Source organism: Pelobates fuscus, chromosome 2 (genome assembly GCF_036172605.1).
Source record: "Pelobates fuscus isolate aPelFus1 chromosome 2, aPelFus1.pri, whole genome shotgun sequence".
NCBI lineage: Eukaryota > Metazoa > Chordata > Amphibia > Anura > Pelobatidae > Pelobates > Pelobates fuscus.
The window spans coordinates 184,928,502-184,948,079 of record NC_086318.1 but is presented as its reverse complement, the minus strand read 5'-3'; the positions used below and the strand labels follow the sequence as shown (position 1 = coordinate 184,948,079).

The 19,578-nt window shown below is 39.0% G+C and overlaps 1 protein-coding gene across 2 annotated transcripts in view; it reads left to right on the top strand.

Annotated features, from left to right (window-relative positions):
* IMPG1 (interphotoreceptor matrix proteoglycan 1) overlaps positions 1–19,578 on the top strand; it is a 500,344-nt gene that overhangs the window by 456,356 nt on the left and 24,410 nt on the right. For both annotated transcript variants that reach the window (XM_063443013.1, XM_063443012.1), the window contains exon 16: positions 3,851–3,935. In XM_063443013.1, coding sequence (XP_063299083.1) covers positions 3,851–3,896 — 46 coding nt within the window. In that variant the 3' untranslated portion in view covers positions 3,897–3,935. The remainder of the gene's footprint in view (positions 1–3,850; positions 3,936–19,578) is intronic.

Below are 19,578 nucleotides of genomic sequence, written 5' to 3'. Positions count from 1 at the left end.
TCCCCAGTCTATTCTCAAATGCTTCCTGTCTCAACTCTGTAATGTTCTTATACAACCCCATCTTTTCGTGCTTACTAGAGAAAGCAATATCAAAAACTATTTGCATCAGAACACAAACTCTTACATACAAAGTTAAAGGGACACTATAGTCACCAGAACAACTACAGCTTATTGAATTTATTCTGGTGAGTAGAATCATTACCTTCAGGCTTTTTGCTGTAAACACTGGCTTTTCAGAGAAAATGCAGTGTTTACATTATAGCCTAGTGATCACTTCACTGGCCACTCCTCAGATATTAGATATCCTTCCTGGGTCATGGCTGCCTAAAATGCATCCAAACATTCAGTGTCTCCTCCCTCTGCATGCAGACACTGAACTTTCCTCATAGAGATTCATTGATTCAATTCATCTCTATGAGGAAATGTTGATTGGCCAGGGCTGTGTTTGAATCATGCTGGCTCTGCCCCTGATCTGCCTCCTTGTCAGTCTCAGCCAATCCTATGGCGAAGCATTGTGATTGGATCAGGCTACCACGTCTTATGATGTCAGCAGACTGCTTGCTTTTCTGAGTCAAACAGCATGCAGATCTACAGCTTCAGGCTTGAATACAGTAAAATCTTGCTATATTTATGGAGGCATGGCAGGCACAGGGTGGTTAAATTGTGGTTTTAACACTATAGTGTCAGTTTGTGTTCCTGACCCTATAGTGATCCTTTAACTTGATACCTCCAAAGGAGCTCAAGAAAGGTTGAGCATAGCTGTCGGAAGTCCTGTACTATACCCGACTTCTATCACTATAAGTTAATGCTCCTATAACTCAGCCAACTTTCTTGGCTGCAATACTACTTTTATTCCCTAATCACTACCTTCTATCATGATTCTGTATCTCCTCTCTACCGTCAATATTTTACTTCATCTTATTGCTGCATCCTGCTCACAAAACCTAGATCTCCTGACACCCTATTTTACTTATAAAAATGTATATTTTGCTATACTAAGCTCACCATCACCAACTAGGAGAAGATTTCCACTTATATTCAGTCGTGCCACCCTACCACATATCATCTTGACCCTTTCTCACCAAACTCTTCAAACTCTCTCTCTTCTGGTATTTTTCAAGTTCTTGATCTCACTGCTGCTTTGGTCACTGATCATCACCAGCTTCTGTTTCTCTGCAACAGAGAAACATAGAATGTGATGGCAGATAAGAACCATTCGACCCATCTAGTCTGCTCATCTAGTCTGCAAGCTTGACCTTTGTGTCACATTACAGTATTCTACTATGACATTTACCGCCACTTTATAAAAATTGGCTGATGTTAACTACACCAATCAGGCAACCAAATAAACATTTTCTAAACAAAATAATGACAGCCACTAGATGAGCAGCACTGACATTCAGTATCTCCACACTCTGCATGGAGGAGCTGTTACATTGATAAGCATGTGCAATAGCCTCTCAATGCTAGCATTGGCTTGACTGAGATCATCAATTTTAATGATCTCGGCCAAGGAGCCAAAGTAGGGACTGAGCCAGCTCGACCACTCCTGCATGGCACTGGAATAAAGGGGAGTTTACAATTTTTACTTCCCTGACAGAGGGGTGCGGGACATAAATAGCGATATTAGAACTATAGTGTCAGGAATACATTTGTATTCATGACACTGCAGTGTTCCTTTAAATTTGCACTCCAAAAATTCTAGCCCCTCTAAATGGGAGCTCCAGGGTAAAAAGAAAATAGCCTTTGAGAGAGGATTACTTCAGGGATCTGTTATTTGACTAATTTAAATAATATCTCAGAAATATACTGCAGCGTGTGTTCTTGCCTTAAACAAGCAAACAAACAGACAAAAAAAAAACATGATTATCTAATTCTTACCACTATTTGTATAAATGTGATATAAACATGTTCTTCAGGTGATGTTTTCTTGCTGTCAGTTATATAACACCTTGTCCATTTTAGATGTCTTAAAGGTATGCACTGGTTTTACAATGGAGACCATTGTTCATGGGGGGACAATGTAAGCCAAATTGCGATCGCCGCTTCATTTGGTGGCTTATTTCTTGTGTATCTGCTCATCAAACTAATTGGGAAAATGTATGGAGGATGTAACCACAAGACAAAATCAGAGTAAGCTTACCAAAAAAAATATAAAAAACAATCAAAATAATACATATTTTTTTAAAACCAATGATTTAAAGGGCCATACATACTCACCAAGAATAAAATATTGTATTATAGAGATAATAAGAAAAGCTACAATCTCCAAAGTTCGGGGAAAATAAACCCTGCATTTTACCAGGAAGAAATGGGGAACAAGGTTGACTGCACCTCTGGTACTACAAGTGCTGGAATGAGGGACATTGACCACAGAAGACTCACACCTCAACACACACAGATCAGTGTGCGGAGGTAAAATCATATAAAGTGAACCCTTACCACAGAGGGTTTCTTGCAATTAATTCCAAATATATACCGTATATACTCGAGTATAAGCCGAGTTTTTCAGCACATTTTTTGTGCTGAAAAAACCCAACTCGGCTTATACTCGAGTCAATAGTCTGTATTATGGCAATTTGCATTGCCATAATACAGACAGGGGCTGTGAGAGATGTTACTTACCTCTCCTGCAGCTCCTGTCAGCTCTCTCCTCCTCCGCGCCGTCCGGTCAGCTCTTCTGTCAGCTCACAGTGTAAATTTCGCGAGAGCCGCGGCTCTCGCGAAATTTACACTGTGAGCTGACAGAAGAGCTGACCGGACGGCGCGGAGGAGGAGAGAGCTGACAGGAGCTGCAGGAGAGGTAAGTAACATCTCTCACAGCCCCCCTCTCCCCCCCACTGAACCACCAATCCCACTGGACCACCAGGGAAGGAGCCCCCCTCCCTGGCACGCTAGCAAGCAGGGAGGGGGGACAAAAAAATTTAGTAATAAAAATAAATAAATAATATACCAAAAAAAATGAAAATAATAATAATAAAAATAGTCATAAAAAAAATAATATAACAAAAAAAATTAAAAATAATAATAATAATAAAAAATATATTAAAATGCCCACCCCCCACCAAGGCTCTGCATCACACTCTGCATCACACACACACACACTGCACTCATATACACACTGCATTCACACACACACACACACACACACACACTGCACTCATATACACACTGCACTCACACTGCATTTATACACACACACTGCACTCATACATACACTGCACACACTGCACTCATACACACACACTGCATTCACACACACACACACTGCACTCACACTGCATTCATATACACACTCATATACACACTGCATTCACACACACACACTGCACTCATATACACACTGCATTCACACACACGCACTGCACTCACACTGCATTCATATACACACTGCACTCATGCACACACTGCACTCATACACACACTGCACTCATACACACACTCTGCAAATAAAAATTAAATTAATATAATTTTTTTAGGATCTAATTTTATTTAGAAATTTACCAGTAGCTGCTGCATTTCCCACCCTAGTCTTATACTCGAGTCAATAAGTTTTCCCAGTTTTTGGGGGTAAAATTAGGGGCCTCGGCTTATATTCGGGTCGGCTTATACTCGAGTATATACGGTAATAGGCATTAGGTAGTTTAGCCATCATTCTTGCTACCCCCTCCAAATTTACATTACTGACATTATGCTATTATACCTCTAACAGACCCCAAATATGCTACGACAAAGCTTGCTTACAGGAACCCAGCAGCTATCTATGTAGGACTTTTAATTCTATCGCCATTCTATGCATCTTAGGTATATGTGTTTATTAAGACTTTGTATTTTATGTTTTATTTTTCAGATTACTAGATTCTGCTATCAGCCCTAACATGAATAGAGACGTATGAAATGTTTTTCACCTGCAATTTTTATAAACAACAAAAAAGGTTGGTTTTTAGTTTACAATTGTTTATCACGATCTATGACAACTTATTTTTTAACCACATGGCAACTAATGCTACAACATAGGAACACCTGTCAGCAATTTTTTGGATTCAAGGCAACGATATATATAATGCTATCCAAACTCATAGAAATACGAGACCGTGACTCTTGCAAAATCCCTCACTGGTTACTCCAATGTTTTATATAACTGGAGCATTACTGTGTATAGTGCTGAGTGGCAGGGAGTCAGTTTAGTTGACCATTTTACCAAAATGCTCAAGCTTTATGTCTTGTGGTGTTTTTGCTACTAAATGTAAATGTTTTTGCCACTAAATATGTTGCAATCATTGCCATCATTTTAAAATTACTTACACTTTATGCAAATTCCCCATCCAACTAACATGCAATCTTCCTACCACTTTTTACATTTAAGTTTCACAAATGGCTACTACATATCAGACTGACCAATTTTCTACCTCACCATCTCCAGTAGGGTTTCAGGCCTCGGTGCTCTTTTGAAACCGTTCTAAACAACATGATCAGATATTTAATTACTGGCAAATTTTAAAGGTCACTCTTCTCTATTGCACGTTCTTAATCGCACTGTTGTTTTGGTCACTGCTGATCACCAGTTTCTGTTTCTCTGCAACCTTGGTCTGTGTGTCACATTTACAGTATTGTACTATGAAATTTACCTCCACTTTAGAAACAATATATAAATAATAATATATTATATCATAATTGTATTATAAGAAGAACAGGATCATTTTATTGAAATCTATACATTTTCTCTAAACCGTACTAGAAATTCTACTGATCTGACACAGATACATTGCTTTAACTGGGAGATAACACTCAATCTACAAAGATCATTCACCAACTAAAGCCTAACTAATATTATACTTTCTGTTGCTTTCTGATTGGCTGATGTCAGCTACATCAATCAGGCAGCCAAATGAACATTTTCTAAACAAAATAATGTCAACACTTAAAGGGACACTCTGTAGCTTAATGTAGTTGTTCTGTTGTATATAGTATGTACCTGAAGGATTTTTATTGTGAATAAAAAGGCTGTATTTACATTGTTGCCTAGTAACACCTCCAGTGGCATTCATTCAGACGCCCACTAGAAGTGCTTCATGGGTCAGTGCTGCTGACGTTCAGCATCCCCGCCCACCCCTCCCACCGAGGTCAGGTACTTTTACATCTGTTATATCAGCGGTTACCTTTTAAACTTTTGGATTTTTTATATTTTTTTGCAAGTTTTTTTTTATATACTTTTCAATACAAATTTGTTTTTGCATATTTGTTTAAAACATTTCTCTTAGAGAGGGGTATTTATCCAGTATCTTACATTAACTATAGTTTTTATACAATTTACATGCAATGTTATAAAAGGGTTTTTCACTAAGATTTGCAACATTTAGTTGCTCAACCCCCTTTGTGTTCACATCTACTTTCCCTTTGAACTGCTACATGCTACTTCTGTATTAATTGAAGCTGTTGCAGTTTTTGGCAAGTATATGTTATGAACCAATGTTAGAATTGGATACAGTGTTTATTTAGTGTGATATATGTCCCACCTAAGTGTTATTAAATATATCTAGGGTAATTGTTTTTCATTGTTTTAGCTGGTATTTTTTATTAAAGGTATATATTTTTTATAGGAATGTTCTTTTGTTTCCTCTAATTATTTGTGGAGCGCACATGCTATATATTTTTAGTAATTTTTTCTATTTGCCAAGTCGCTAGCTGGTATGTAGTTGCCCAAATTTATTATCTATCTTGGTTACCACCCCCCTAGTTTAACCCCTTAAGGACCGAGGACGGTTCAGGACCGTCATCGGCATTTTATCGTTGCCGACCGGTGACGGTCCTGAACCGTCCTAACGGTCAGATGTACTTACCCGATCGCCATCGTTCCCCCGGCGGCGATCGGTGGTGCTCCCGGTGTGGGGAGACTGCCTGCAGCCCAGACAGTCTCCCCATGGCGGATTAGGACCCCTGGGGCCATGTGATCGCCCAATAGGGCGACCACATGGTCGCAATAGGTGTCCATGTGTCTGCCTGCAGGGGGACTGTCTGTGCTGACAGGCAGTCTCCCTGCTAGTGTAAAAAAAAAAAGGTTAATATTAATAAATAAAAATATTATTATATATGTGTATATATATATATATATATATATATATATATATTATATATAGACATATTTTATATCTATATAATATATGTCTATATATCATAAATATAATGTCATGCTTAGTGTATTTTTATATTAATATGTACATATATTAATATAAAAATACACTTATAATTAAATTACACACGTATATATATATAATATATATATAATAACTATATATATTGTATATATATATTATTATAAAATACAAATAATAAGTAATTTAAATTAAATACAATTTTTTTAAAATAATAAAAAAATTAAAAAAATTATATATCTATATGAAATGTTATTCTAACTGTATTATGATATTAATATATATATATATATTTTTATCAAAATACACTTAGAATGAAATTGTATATATATATCTATGTATATATAAATAAATAAATAATAATACGAAATATACATATGTCCATATACAAAATTACATAAATAATTATATAGATATACACGTAGACTTCAAATATATAAATATGCATATATATTTAAATTCTACGTGCGTTTTTATGTAATATTTTCATATAATTAAGTAATTTTATTGATTGCAATTTGAGGAACCTGCCTGCCAACCCAGGCTGAAAGTCCAGAGAATTTAATTTGCTAGCACTGTGTTTTACCCTGTCACGTTCTAGGACACCCTAAAACCTGTAGATGGGGGTACTGTTTTACTTGGGAGACTTCGCTGAACACAAATATTAGTGATTCAAAACAGTAAAACATATCACAGCGATGATATTGTCAGTGAAAGTGACTTTTTTCGCATTTTTCACACACAAACAGCACTTTTACTGATGATATAATTGTTGTGATACGTTTTCCTGTTATGAAACACTAATATTTGTGTTCAGCAAAGTCTCCTGAGTATAACAGTACCCCCCGTGTACAGGTTTTATAGCGTTTTTGAAAGTTACAGGGTCAAACATATGGGTCAAATATTTTTACATTAAAAATGGCCAGGTTGGTTACGTTGCCTTTGAGAGTGCATGGTAGTCCAGGAATGAGAATAACCCCCATGATGGCATACCATTTGCTAAAGAAGACAACCCAAGGTATTGCAAATGGGGTATGTCCAGTCTTTTTTAGTAACCACTTAGTCACAAACACTGGCCAAAATTAGCGTTCAATTTAGTTTTTTTACTTTTTTCACACACAAACAAATATGAACGCTAAATTTGGCCAGTGTTTGCGACTAAGTGGCTACTAAAAAAGTCTGGACATACCCCATATTGAATAACCTGGGTTGTCTACTTTTAAAAAATATGTACATGTGGGGTGTTATTCAGAGATTTATGACCGATAATAGTGTTACAATGTCACTATTGATACATTTAAAAAATGTATGTTTTGAAACCGCAATATCCTACTTGTACTTATAGCCCTATAACTTGCAAAAAAATAGCAAAAAAGCATGTAAACACTTGCAATTTTTAAACTCAGGACAAAATTTTGAATCTATTTAGCAGTTTTTTTCATTCGCTTTTGTAGATGAGTAAAAGATTTTTCAAGTAAAAGTAAAAAAACATGTATTTTTTTAATTTTTCATCATGTTTTTTTTTTTTTTTTTTTTAAATTCTTTATTTTTGTAGTGCATAAGCTTTATACATTCGCTTGAAAGGTACCCCAAAGGCAGTCCTCCAGCGCATTATATGACATTTAGACATAGAGGTACAGGATTAAACTTGCACATTTTTTTTTATAAAGTTGAGTTATGCGATATCCGATATCAATTGGCACTACTTAAACATATTCATGACATATAATTAACTAAAATAAGCTAGCTTGGCAACGCTTAACTTGCTGCTCGTGGGATAAGTGAGTAAGATGCTGTATCCAGCGTTATGATAATTATACGATTAAACTATTGTGGTTAATTCCGTTTGAAGAGTCGCTTAATGGGGTCACGAATCAATGTGAAACACAAGTTTTAGTGCAGGTTAGGCAGATTATGGAGTGAGTACAGCAGTCGCGATAGCATTTACATACGCTCTCTCAGAACTTTGCTCTTGAAGATAGATTACCTTCAGCTATAGCTAACCAGGTAAAACGTATACTATTACATTGGAAAAGAGAGTGGATGCAGGCTTAGTCATTAACAATCGGTCCCTAACAGTTAATAATAGTTTGCCACATCATACATTATTTACATCATAAAGCTTAACGTTGCACTCTTATGGTATAATGTTAACACACTAAACTAACTAAATAAACAGGCCATGCAAACAAGTCTGACCACAAGCTTAAACGGATGAGAGTCCTCATGTTTTCCCCCATTGTTATAGGCAAGTATGTGACTCCTGTGGAGACCAGGCTCCATGCTCAAATCAGAAGAGTCACAGTCGATTAAGACAGGAGAGAGTCTGCGGGATCTGTAAGTGCTTAATGATGAGGCATCAGTCCGTCCCTCAAGGAGGCATCGAAAGTCATGGCACTTACTGGAGAGTCACTGGGGAGAGGACTGAGTCGGGTCTTCACTGTGTGTTCAGCCGACCCCCGCCACGGGTATCTCTCTGTGGGGCAGCCTAGTGGGGTATAGGATACCCCCTTCTGTAGCTCTCCTCCTGTGGTCCCCTACCGCATCTGCCTTCCCCGTTTTCCGGTCAGCGTCGCGGCCTGTAGCGTGGGTTGTTCTGTGCTGGGGCACCTCACCCTGGGTGTAAGCTGCCGGGGTCATTTGAGGGCGGGTGAATCGGGCGTGCTGGTGGGTCCCACTTCGGCGTTTGGTGTCCAGGTTGCCTTGCTTTGTGGCCCGCCGTGCTGGTTTGCAGCTTATTCTGGAGACTCGAGGGAGATTTTCTCCAATGCGGCGGCGGATTGCCGGGCGGATCCATTCCGCTATTGCCTGCATCGCCTGTTTGAAGAGCAGCCTCCGGGTGCGTAGTTGTAGCCATATGCTGGCTCTGAGGCATGTGTAGAACTCGAGTGTATGCTTGGGGGGTTCGGTGAGTGCTCGCTTCGTTATGGGCTGCTTCTGAGCCGCCATCTTTGTTGGGCCTTGCTCTCCCCTCTTTGCTCCGGGCTTTGTCGCTTGGTCAGCCGTTTTTTGAGGGGTAGTCGCCCCCAGCGAGGACCGGGATATCCCCCGCCGGTCCAGAGGGGGGGGTGGTAGGGCCGTGTTCAGTTGCCGTTTGTGAGGAGGTTCTGTGCCGGGAGATCGGCCGCTTCCCCCAGGCCTCAGGCTCCATTCTGGTATAGGCCGTGTGGCCGATTCAGACGCTGGTGTCGTTTTTTGACGCAGGACGGGCATCATTTTGTTCCTCGTGTGGTCCTGGTACCTTTTTGGGGCGTCCTGTATAGGTGGCTTAGGCTGGGTAGCCATGAGGGTTGTTTTAACGCCTGCTGGTGTAGGAGCCCTCAGAATGTGCGTCCGGCCATTTTGGCTGCAGGCCCCGCCCCCCTCTTTCATCATGTTTTTTAATTTTTTAAAAATTAAATTACATGAGATTATATAAATAATGGTATGTAAAGAAAGCCCTTTTTGTCATGAAAAAAACTATATATAATTTGTATGGGAACAGTAAATGAGAGCGCGGAAAATTACAGCTAAACACAAACACCACAAAAGTGTAAAAAGATGCCTGGTCGCAAATGTACAACATCGCAAAAACAGTCCGGTCCTTAAGGGGTTAAGTAAATTCCTAATAGCTATACAATGATTCAATGCATCTCTTTGAGGAGATTCCGATTGGCGCAGCACGGCATATTGTTGCACATATGCTGTAGCCTAACAATACTTTCCTGTGGAAAAGCGTGTATTGCCTAAAATTGTCAGTTTTGATTATCTCAGCCAAGGAGGTAGAGCGGGGACAGGGCCATCTGCAATTGGACCTGCGCGGTGCTGAAATAAATTGATTTGAAAGACACATAACTGGTATAAAATAATAATAATAATAATAAAACAAGTTATTTTAAGCAACAACAATAATAGAATTGCAGCAATATATTATGCAGCAATATGCCCTATACCGTGTATTGTTCTGAATGCTTTGCAGCTGTGTAATCATGAATTCTTATTTTTGCAATCATTAATTCCTCTTCTACATTTCCCTTGAAACCAAAGTGAGAGAATAGATGTGGCTTTGCTCTTCAGCTCTTGCAGGTGTGAACAATAAGGATTCAACTAATTTATATACTGAAACTGAGACACATAGTAAAGGGTAAGGGGTGCGAATATATATCCTCTCATTTCACTGCATACCCAGAATAGTCAAGCCAAAATAAATGATTGAAAGCACTGTGATATTAACTTGATTGCCTTAGTAAGAAGAACTAAAGTAACAATAAATAAAAAAGGACATATTGACAAAATTAAAATGAAGTAGCCCTCTTTGTTACAGTAGCACTACAACATTATGCTGACCAAAATCCATAGTATTTTTCTATGTTGATAGAAATCCTATAAGGAAACACTGTGTTTTCTGATTTAAGGATGAATAGAAGTCATCTTTTATATTCTGAGCTAAAGAAACTTCAATGACATTCAGGATAGACTGTGAAAAAATTAACTTGTTTTGATTGTAAATACTGTATGAAGTTTGTTTTAGATATCATCAGGATGTTACCATGGTGATACCAGATCAATGAGCAGTTTCATGAAGGGTCAGGATAGCAGAATTAATTTCAATTAAATAGATACTAAGGCTGATTGAGGCCAGTTCTAGGCAAATTCTTAGGATTTAAGACTAAATTCTCTTTCTAGGAACTTAAAAGTATATAGTTTCAAGTATATCTACATATATCTGTGGCTGGGGACAATGTCAGATGGAGAAAGTTGGATGGGGTGTGCCAAAACTCATGTGTGGGTGATCCTATAATAGAGAGCTCATCTAGGAAATGGTTAGGAATTATGAATGAATGATAACACTGGACAGCAACCTATTCAACCATCCTAGTGAGTATAAATCAGCCTGTGAACCCCTTGTAGAATTAAAGGCTACTACTATACACAGAGGGTGAAAACAGGTACACTTTACTGGTACAGTTAGGAAATCAGATCATTGGTGACTACAGCTACATCCTAGTCTAGACAGTGGACATGTTTTTCAACAGATGTCTTTTGCACATTTTCCATTGTTAATGCAGCTTGGGAATCTGCTTAGGGGCACATACGAGCTAATCCCAATGCTTATACATTATATACACTAGTAACTTTTGAAATTTAGACATGCCCATAGGGGCAGATTGAGAAAATCCACTCATGTACAGATTATTTCTATCCTTAATGGGTAACATAAGCATGAGGTATGAATTTGAGAACCGAATGTTCATAAGTAATGGCAACCAGCAGGATAGGTTTACAACCCCATGCTGATTATCCCCATTAAAGATTTAATGTTCTGTACATGAATGCAATTCTGGCACTGCAACTCCAAACTAGGCTACATTTCAAAAGCTGCCTTCACGTGCTGGAAGATCAATGCATAAACTGGATATAAAATAAAAAGTTATTATCATGATTTATGATCAGTATTTGCATGATTTCCACACACATATTCATAACTGAAAACACTGATTGAAAGAAATCTACTATAAGTTAAAGTTTGGACGCGAGACATAATGCAAAAATATCTCCAGTTATTGCTAAAAATTGCAAAATTCAATGTTATTTACACATTTATTAATTTATTTAAAAGTGTGTTATAGAAATAGCAAATCAAATAGTATGATACTTGTACCACCCTTGTACTTGAAGCACTATGCTGATTTCAAACCACAATAAAAAACAAACTTTATGCCCAACAACTCTAGAGACAAAGATACATTTAACACACACGCACGCACACACGCACGCACTCGCACATATGTATATTTGTATTATTATTATTTTATTACTTAAATAATAAATTCCATAGAGCTGTACAATGGTTGGACAAACAGACACGTAATTGTAACCAGACAAGTTGGACGCACAGGGGGCAACAGGGGGCCCTGCTCAATGAGCTTACATGCTTGAGGGAGTGGGGTATAGTGACAAAAAGGGGATAACTAGGGGTAACAAAGTAGGTTGCTAGAAAAGTATTCATTAAAGGCTTAGTGAGTTATTTTTGGCAGTTGCAGGAGAGGAGTCAGGATGTGGGGGATAAAATCCTGCTAACAGTTTAATTGATACGCTTCCTGAAGAAGTAAGTTTTCAATGATTTTTTGAAGGAATAGAGACTGGGTGAAAGTCTAACGGAGAAGGGAGTTCCACATAAAAGGTGCAGCACTGGAGAAGTTTTGAAGGCGAGCATCAGAGGTTGGAGTACGGACAGAGAATAGACGTAGGTCTTCGGCAGAGCGCAGGGGCCTATACATGACATACTTGTGTATTAGTGAGGATAGGTAGGTTGGAACTGCATTGTGTAGGGACTTGTAAGCAAGTACCAGGATCTTAAATTTAGCCCTATTTCCTACTGAAAGCCAAGGTAGGGACTGACAGAGGGTGATGCGTGGGAGGTGGGGACGGACAGGAAAATGAGCCTTGCCGCCGCATTCATTATAGATTGCAGTAGTGCAAGCTGGATATATATGTGTATATATATATATATATATATATATTTATATATATATATATACACTCTAAAGCTGACACAATTAGGTTGTTATGCTGCGAAGAGGCCCCCTTGGTGCACTCTTCCTTTTTTTCTTGTGCTCGAACGATTGGCCCTTCCACTTCCTCTGATGGTCTTAGATTACAATTAGGAATCTTTGGACCAGGTTCTGCTGATAGACTAATGATTTAAGCCCATCACTATCTCTCCATTCATTAAAGTGAGTAAAAATTTACATATCGTTTTCACTCTGTTTAATGAATGGATTGCTACTGGGGCTTTCCTACTTGAAGCCTTGGAAAATAAGGTGAAGTGGAGGGGACGCGAGATCAAGAGCCATCTTCCATAGCAATTTAATTTTGATTAAGTTATTATGGTGCCTGAAGTGGTCCTTTAACTCTTGTTCCTGTCCAGATAATGAAAGCTTTAAAAAGTGCAGTTACACTTCTGGTGGCTAGTTGCAATATCACAGTATGGGGATATTTAAACACTGCACATATACACTGCATCATGATCACTTGAAAACAGGGAATGACAAATTAAATATATGGGGTGAGACAATATATTGTAAAAAAAAACAACCTTTAATGCATCTGTGTTAAAGAAAAATCAAAGCTAAATGATTTAAAATAATTGGATAGAAAGGACAAATTACAATTTTATTCATTGTTTCAAATTATTCCATTGGTGCATTTATAGTCCATCTCTTTGCACTGCTGGGTGGAAGGTTAAACACAATGTAATTTTCCCAGTTACCTATTACAATAAACTGGATCTGTCATCCACTAATATAGAGTGTGGATGACACAGATAATCTTCAGTATACATGAAACTGGAATACAGTATTTTAATAGAGAACATTTAGTCCAAAATATGTTACCTGAAGCTTGCTTCTGCCTCCTCTTTGATGCCAAACGCCGTATCCCAGAATGCCACATCCGTGAGCTCCTGAAATAGAGCAGGTTTCTATGGAAATGATATCAAAGGTAAGTTTTCTGGTAGTAAGTGTCTTCAGTGGTCTAGGTATACAATAGACAAGATGTGTATCAAAGGAGCTAAAACTTTAAAGTGCAATGTATCTAATCAAGGCTGCCATCAGAATGGGGCCCCTTACACAGTTCAAGGGCTGGACCTCCAGAGTGTGCTTCAAGGATGCAGTGCATGTGTGTGTAAAGGATACAGTGTGTAGAAAGTGGATGTAGACACTGGATGTAGTGGATTTTTTAATGTAAGTGTAATTTGTACTTTATTCCACCACCTCTGCCTCTTACCTGTAGCCAGAGAGGGAGGGGGTCAGTATATTTCCTGGCGGTCTGGTGGCACAGTGCAGGCTTCCAGCTTGTTTTTATAGTGAAGATATATTTATAGCCCCTTACAGCCATATTGTTTATACTCCCCTGATGGTGACCTGTACATTATTACCCATTACGTTAAAAAAGATTTAAAATCTTTAGATATAAAAAAAAAAAAACATTTTTATACTTTCATCAATATGTTTGCCACCACAAGGAGCAATGTATAGTCCAGATCTGATATAGTCCATACCTGGTTTTGAGAAATGACCATGTCAGACTCAAAAAGTCAATGCTAAATGTAATTTTGATGATGGAATGCATACAAATATTTTCTTCAAATAAGTCCTTTGAGTGCCATTATCTATATCAGTATTACACCTAATTATTTCACATGATCTACCAGGCACTGCATGATGGATGACATCAGTTGTACATTATTAATCAATATATTGCATGGTTTGACTGACACCATTCAGTGTAAGATCCTAATCTTCCTGTAGGATCTTGAATGAACATGGATGAATAAGAGACCATCATCTATCCTAACACCAAAACAGCTGGTTACACAATGTTTGAACATCTTCAAGAGAAATCTAGTGTCACAACTGGACGTAAATGGACTACATAAGAAATATATATATATATATATATATATATATATATATATATATATATAAACAGTGTAGATTCGATACGCCACTCACCCCCCCTCGCTCCCCTTCCCTAACATCAGTTGTTGTAAGTGTTAAACTCTATCAGATTGATTAGTTTTGCTTCAGACCTGAGGAAGAGAGGAAAACTCTCAAAAGCTTGTTTTTGAAATATTATGTTAGTCCAATACAAAAGGTATCATTGCATTCTCCAATACTCTGGTATTTCGGCATCTTCGTTCCCATACCAACTTTTGAATCTCTCTTTAACCCCCATATCCCCTTGTGCTTCTTTCCAGCGCCACCAACCTCTTTGTGTGCATTTTATTATCCAGTCACCTCCTTGACTCCCTCACCTTCTTCTGTCTCTTCTTACCTACACTCACTCCGTTTGTGTCCTTATTCTTTCAACCATTTGTACATGTGTCTGGGAACATGGCCAAGAGGGACTGTGGAGGAGGCTATTTATAATGCAAAGTCTTTGCCCAGTTGCTCACTACTTAAACTCAAAAACGTGCTGTATGCAAGGTTTGTGGCAATTCTGTAAGAGTTGTGGAAGGTTTGTGGAATTTTGGTAGAGGTGTGGATACACATTTTCTTTGAATTGCTTTTACTAAAGTCTAACTTGAGACATGTAGATTATATTCAATAACAGTACATTTTGAAATTGTGTGCGTGTGTGTGCGTGTGTGTGCGTGTATATGTATATGTATGTATGTATATATATATATATATATATATATAAGATACTTGATAATCCCCCGCACTCACGCTTAGTTATGTATCCAATTCGCCGGGTGCCTGGCATGAACTCCAATCGAAATATTACTGCAAAAAACTGCCGCTCACCGGTCTTGTAAAAGTCCAAAATTTTATTGAAAAATAATTAAAAGAGAGACCAACGTTTCAGTCCCAACGCGGGACTTTCCTCAGGGTAACAAAACAATAAATACAATTACAAAATACCGACAATATATAGGTAAATCTAATTGGTAAAACTCACCCAGGTGCAGTGAAAACGTGTCAGCCGTGTACAATAGCCCTTCCGGGTATGCGCGCGCACACCCGCTAAGACTCCTCCCACTATACGTGCACGTGATACGTGCTGTGACGTGCCTTGTATCTACAGTTGCTAAGCAACATTCTGTGTCCAAAATCTGCAGGCTGAGCAAGGATATAGTGAAAGGTCTTAAACAGTGTGATATCATAGAAAGATACACCCACGTGACAACAATGTGCCCAAAATCTACAACCTGAACGAGCATATAGTGAATGATCTTAAACATGTGATGTTATAAAAATTTTTTTACATAATCCAGACAACAGTGTATGTTCCGCTGTATTGCAGAACTTAATAGTGAATGTGATAGATAGCCATGAAAGTGTAGAGGTATGTATATGCCCCAAGAGCAGTGTCGATAATGTATGTTCCGCTGTAATGCAGTACATAATTGCAAACATAATCAATAAACATATGAATATAAATATGCCTTTGTAAAAATACCACCCGTGCGAATGACACCTGTTGCAGTGTGGGATACGCTGCCACTCTTTCTGCAATACAGGTGTATGTACTAAATAGCGAAACAAAATATAAAAAGTGAATATAATAAGTGAATATAATAATACCTCATAATACATATCTCTCTATGTAATAAGAGCAATTACCCGAGTACGCTATAATTCACAATACATAACTTAATGATAAATAATACACTATAAAAATTGATACAAGCTATAGGAGTTAAATAAATGCATAATATGGGATATTTTCATTTAACCCTTTCGGAGCCATAGTTCCCAACTGATAAATCCAAAACGCTTCTTTTTGGAGCAGCATCCGACCCCTGTTACCACCCCTTTTAGGGCAAGGTACATGGTCTATACTCACAAATTTGAGTGAGGATAATGGATGTGCTTTCTCCAAGAAATGTTTGGCCACCGGTTTGTCAGATTGGCCATCTCGATAGGCCAGCCTGATACTTGACCGGTGGCCACGTATACGTTCACAGATGGGGGTTTCCGTCTTACCCACATAATAAAGCCCACATGGGCACATGAGCTTATAGATGACATAGGGTGTCTTGCAGGTAATGGTGTACCTGATATCATACGTTTTATTGGTGTGAGGATGGCAAAACTTCTTAGATGGGATCATGTGCCCGCAAGTAACACACCCCAGGCACCGTACACAACCGCGTATGTTGGACTTCAATGTCTTCGTGTAACTGTCCACAGGATCTGTATGTACCAACATGTCACCTAAGTTTTGATTTCTTCTGTAACAGATCATTGGCGGTTCCTTAAAAATCTTTGGCAAAGAATCATCCGTGGATACCATCTTCCAGTTGTCCTTGATTAGTGCTGTAACCTTGTCTGCAGAGTTATGGAAGGTCAATGGGAACACCATGTGTTGTGAAGAGTGAGCCTTGTCCTTACTTGGGGCTCGTCTGGCTTGGATGAGTGCTTCTTGCAGCACTCTATCTGCATAGCCTCTGTTCACTAACTTCTGGGTCATTGATTTCAATTGTATCTCTGCTGTCTCAGTATTTGAGTTATTCCGTATAACCCTCTGATATTGCGCCTTGGGTATAGATTTTTTCAAAGCCCACGGGTGTGCACTCTGAGCGTGCAAAAGGGTGTTTCTGTCAGTTGGTTTTGAGAACAAGGTATACTCAACTCCATTAGTTCCATAGGACAGTTCCAAATCCAAGTATTGGACTGCATGTTCACTAATATTAGAAGTAAACCTGATCGGTGTAGGCAACTGATTCAGTGTATCCACCATATTCTGAGCTTGTTCTGCCGTGCCGTTCCAGATTATAAGGAGATCATCAATGTAGCGGTAGTACCCCATTATTGATCTTGCATATGGGGTTAGTATGTGTTGTATTTCATACATATACATGTATGCGTTCGCATATCTTGGTGCTACTGCCGAACCCATAGAGGTTCCCGCTGTCTGTAGGTACCATTTGTCTTCAAATCTAAAATAGTTGTTACTCAAAATAAACAATAATAACTCCAGTGCAGCTTCTATAGGGGGGCCTTGATATAGTGATGTGTTGCATAATACTTGCCGCATCGCCTCTACCCCTTCTGTATGGGGGATGACTGTGTATAAATTGGATACATCCATAGTAATAAAAATCGGTGTTGTGTCTTCAAACTTCAAGGCTTTAAGGTGTTGTAATAGAGACTGTGTGTCTTTGACACAAGTATACAGGGCTTCAACTGGTTTTTTGAAGAGAAAATCTAGCCACTGTGCAATAGGTTCAAGTATGCCATCAATGGCTGAGACGATGGGTCTCCCAGGTGGTCTCTGAGCATTTTTGTGTATTTTAGGAATACTGTATATCACCGGAGTGCGGGGATGGGTTTTGTTCAAAAAATGATATAATTCTATATCTATGTATCCGGCCCTTAAAGACATATCCAATATGTCTACAAGTTTCTTCTGTATTTCTGCTGTGGGATCTCCCTTTAATTGGAAATACGTGTCACTGTCCATCAGCTGTCTTTTCAAATCATCAGAATAGTGTCCATAGTCCATAAGGACGATACCGCCTCCCTTATCCGCTGGGCGGATAACTATTGTGGAGTCGTTAGACAGTTCTTTAAGTAAAGATCGCTCTTGTTTGGTTATGTTGTGCTGTGGTTTGAATCTGCGAGAAAAAATGTCCTGGGACATCTTAGCAGTAGAAGATAAAAAAGTTTTGATCGTGTGTTTGGTACTGTGCGGATCAAATGTAGACCTGGTCTTGAATCTACCGGTTCCCGTCTCAGCCATAGATGACTCCTGTATTGAAGTATTTTGAAAAAACTCCTTCAGTCTCATTTGTCTCCCGAATTGAAATAATTCAGTACTCCATTTGAATATGTTAGGGCCACAAGTAGGTATAAACGACAGCCCCTTGCTTAAAGTGCTTATTTCAATAGAGCTGAGGGGTCTCCGGGAGAGATTGAAGATGGGATTTACCTCCTGAGCGGCGGTTTCCCCTTGGGCGCCGGATTTAATCTTACGGCCTCTCCTGATCCTATGTCTTCGTCTCCTCGGTTTCTGCTTCTGGTCATAGTCCCTGTGCCCACCTTTCCTAAAAAAGGAGTGGGTTCTGATTGTACGTCACTCTCAGATGCTGACTCCCCTGATGTAATATCCACCGTGGGGATGTTGGGGCGCACAATTCTCTTCCTAAACCTTCTAGGTCTAGGAGGGCGATCACCTGCAAGCCATCGATATACACGATGATCGTGATAATCTTGCTGTACTCTCTCAAACTTTTGTTTCTTAAATTTCACCAACTCAGTTTTATATTTGAGTACTTCTGTCTTGAGCTGCTGCTGGATCTTGACGCCCTCACTGGAAGCTAGTAATACTGAGTGTTCTATTTCCAACTCTGCTATATTACGCTTAACATCTACCATCTTCTTTGCCAAAGATTTTTAAGGAACCGCCAATGATCTGTTACAGAAGAAATCAAAACTTACGTGACATGTTGGTACATACAGATCCTGTGGACAGTTACACGAAGACATTGAAGTCCAACATACGCGGTTGTGTACGGTGCCTGGGGTGTGTTACTTGCGGGCACATGATCCCATCTAAGAAGTTTTGCCATCCTCACACCAATAAAACGTATGACATCAGGTACACCATTACCTGCAAGACACACTATGTCATCTATAAGCTCATGTGCCCATGTGGGCTTTATTATGTGGGTAAGACGGAAACCCCCATCTGTGAACGTATACGTGGCCACCGGTCAAGTATCAGGCTGGCCTATCGAGATGGCCAATCTGACAAACCGGTGGCCAAACATTTCTTGGAGAAAGCACATCCATTATCCTCACTCAAATTTGTGAGTATAGACCATGTACCTTGCCCTAAAAGGGGTGGTAACAGGGGTCGGATGCTGCTCCAAAAAGAAGCGTTTTGGATTTATCAGTTGGGAACTATGGCTCCAAAAGGGTTAAATGAAAATATC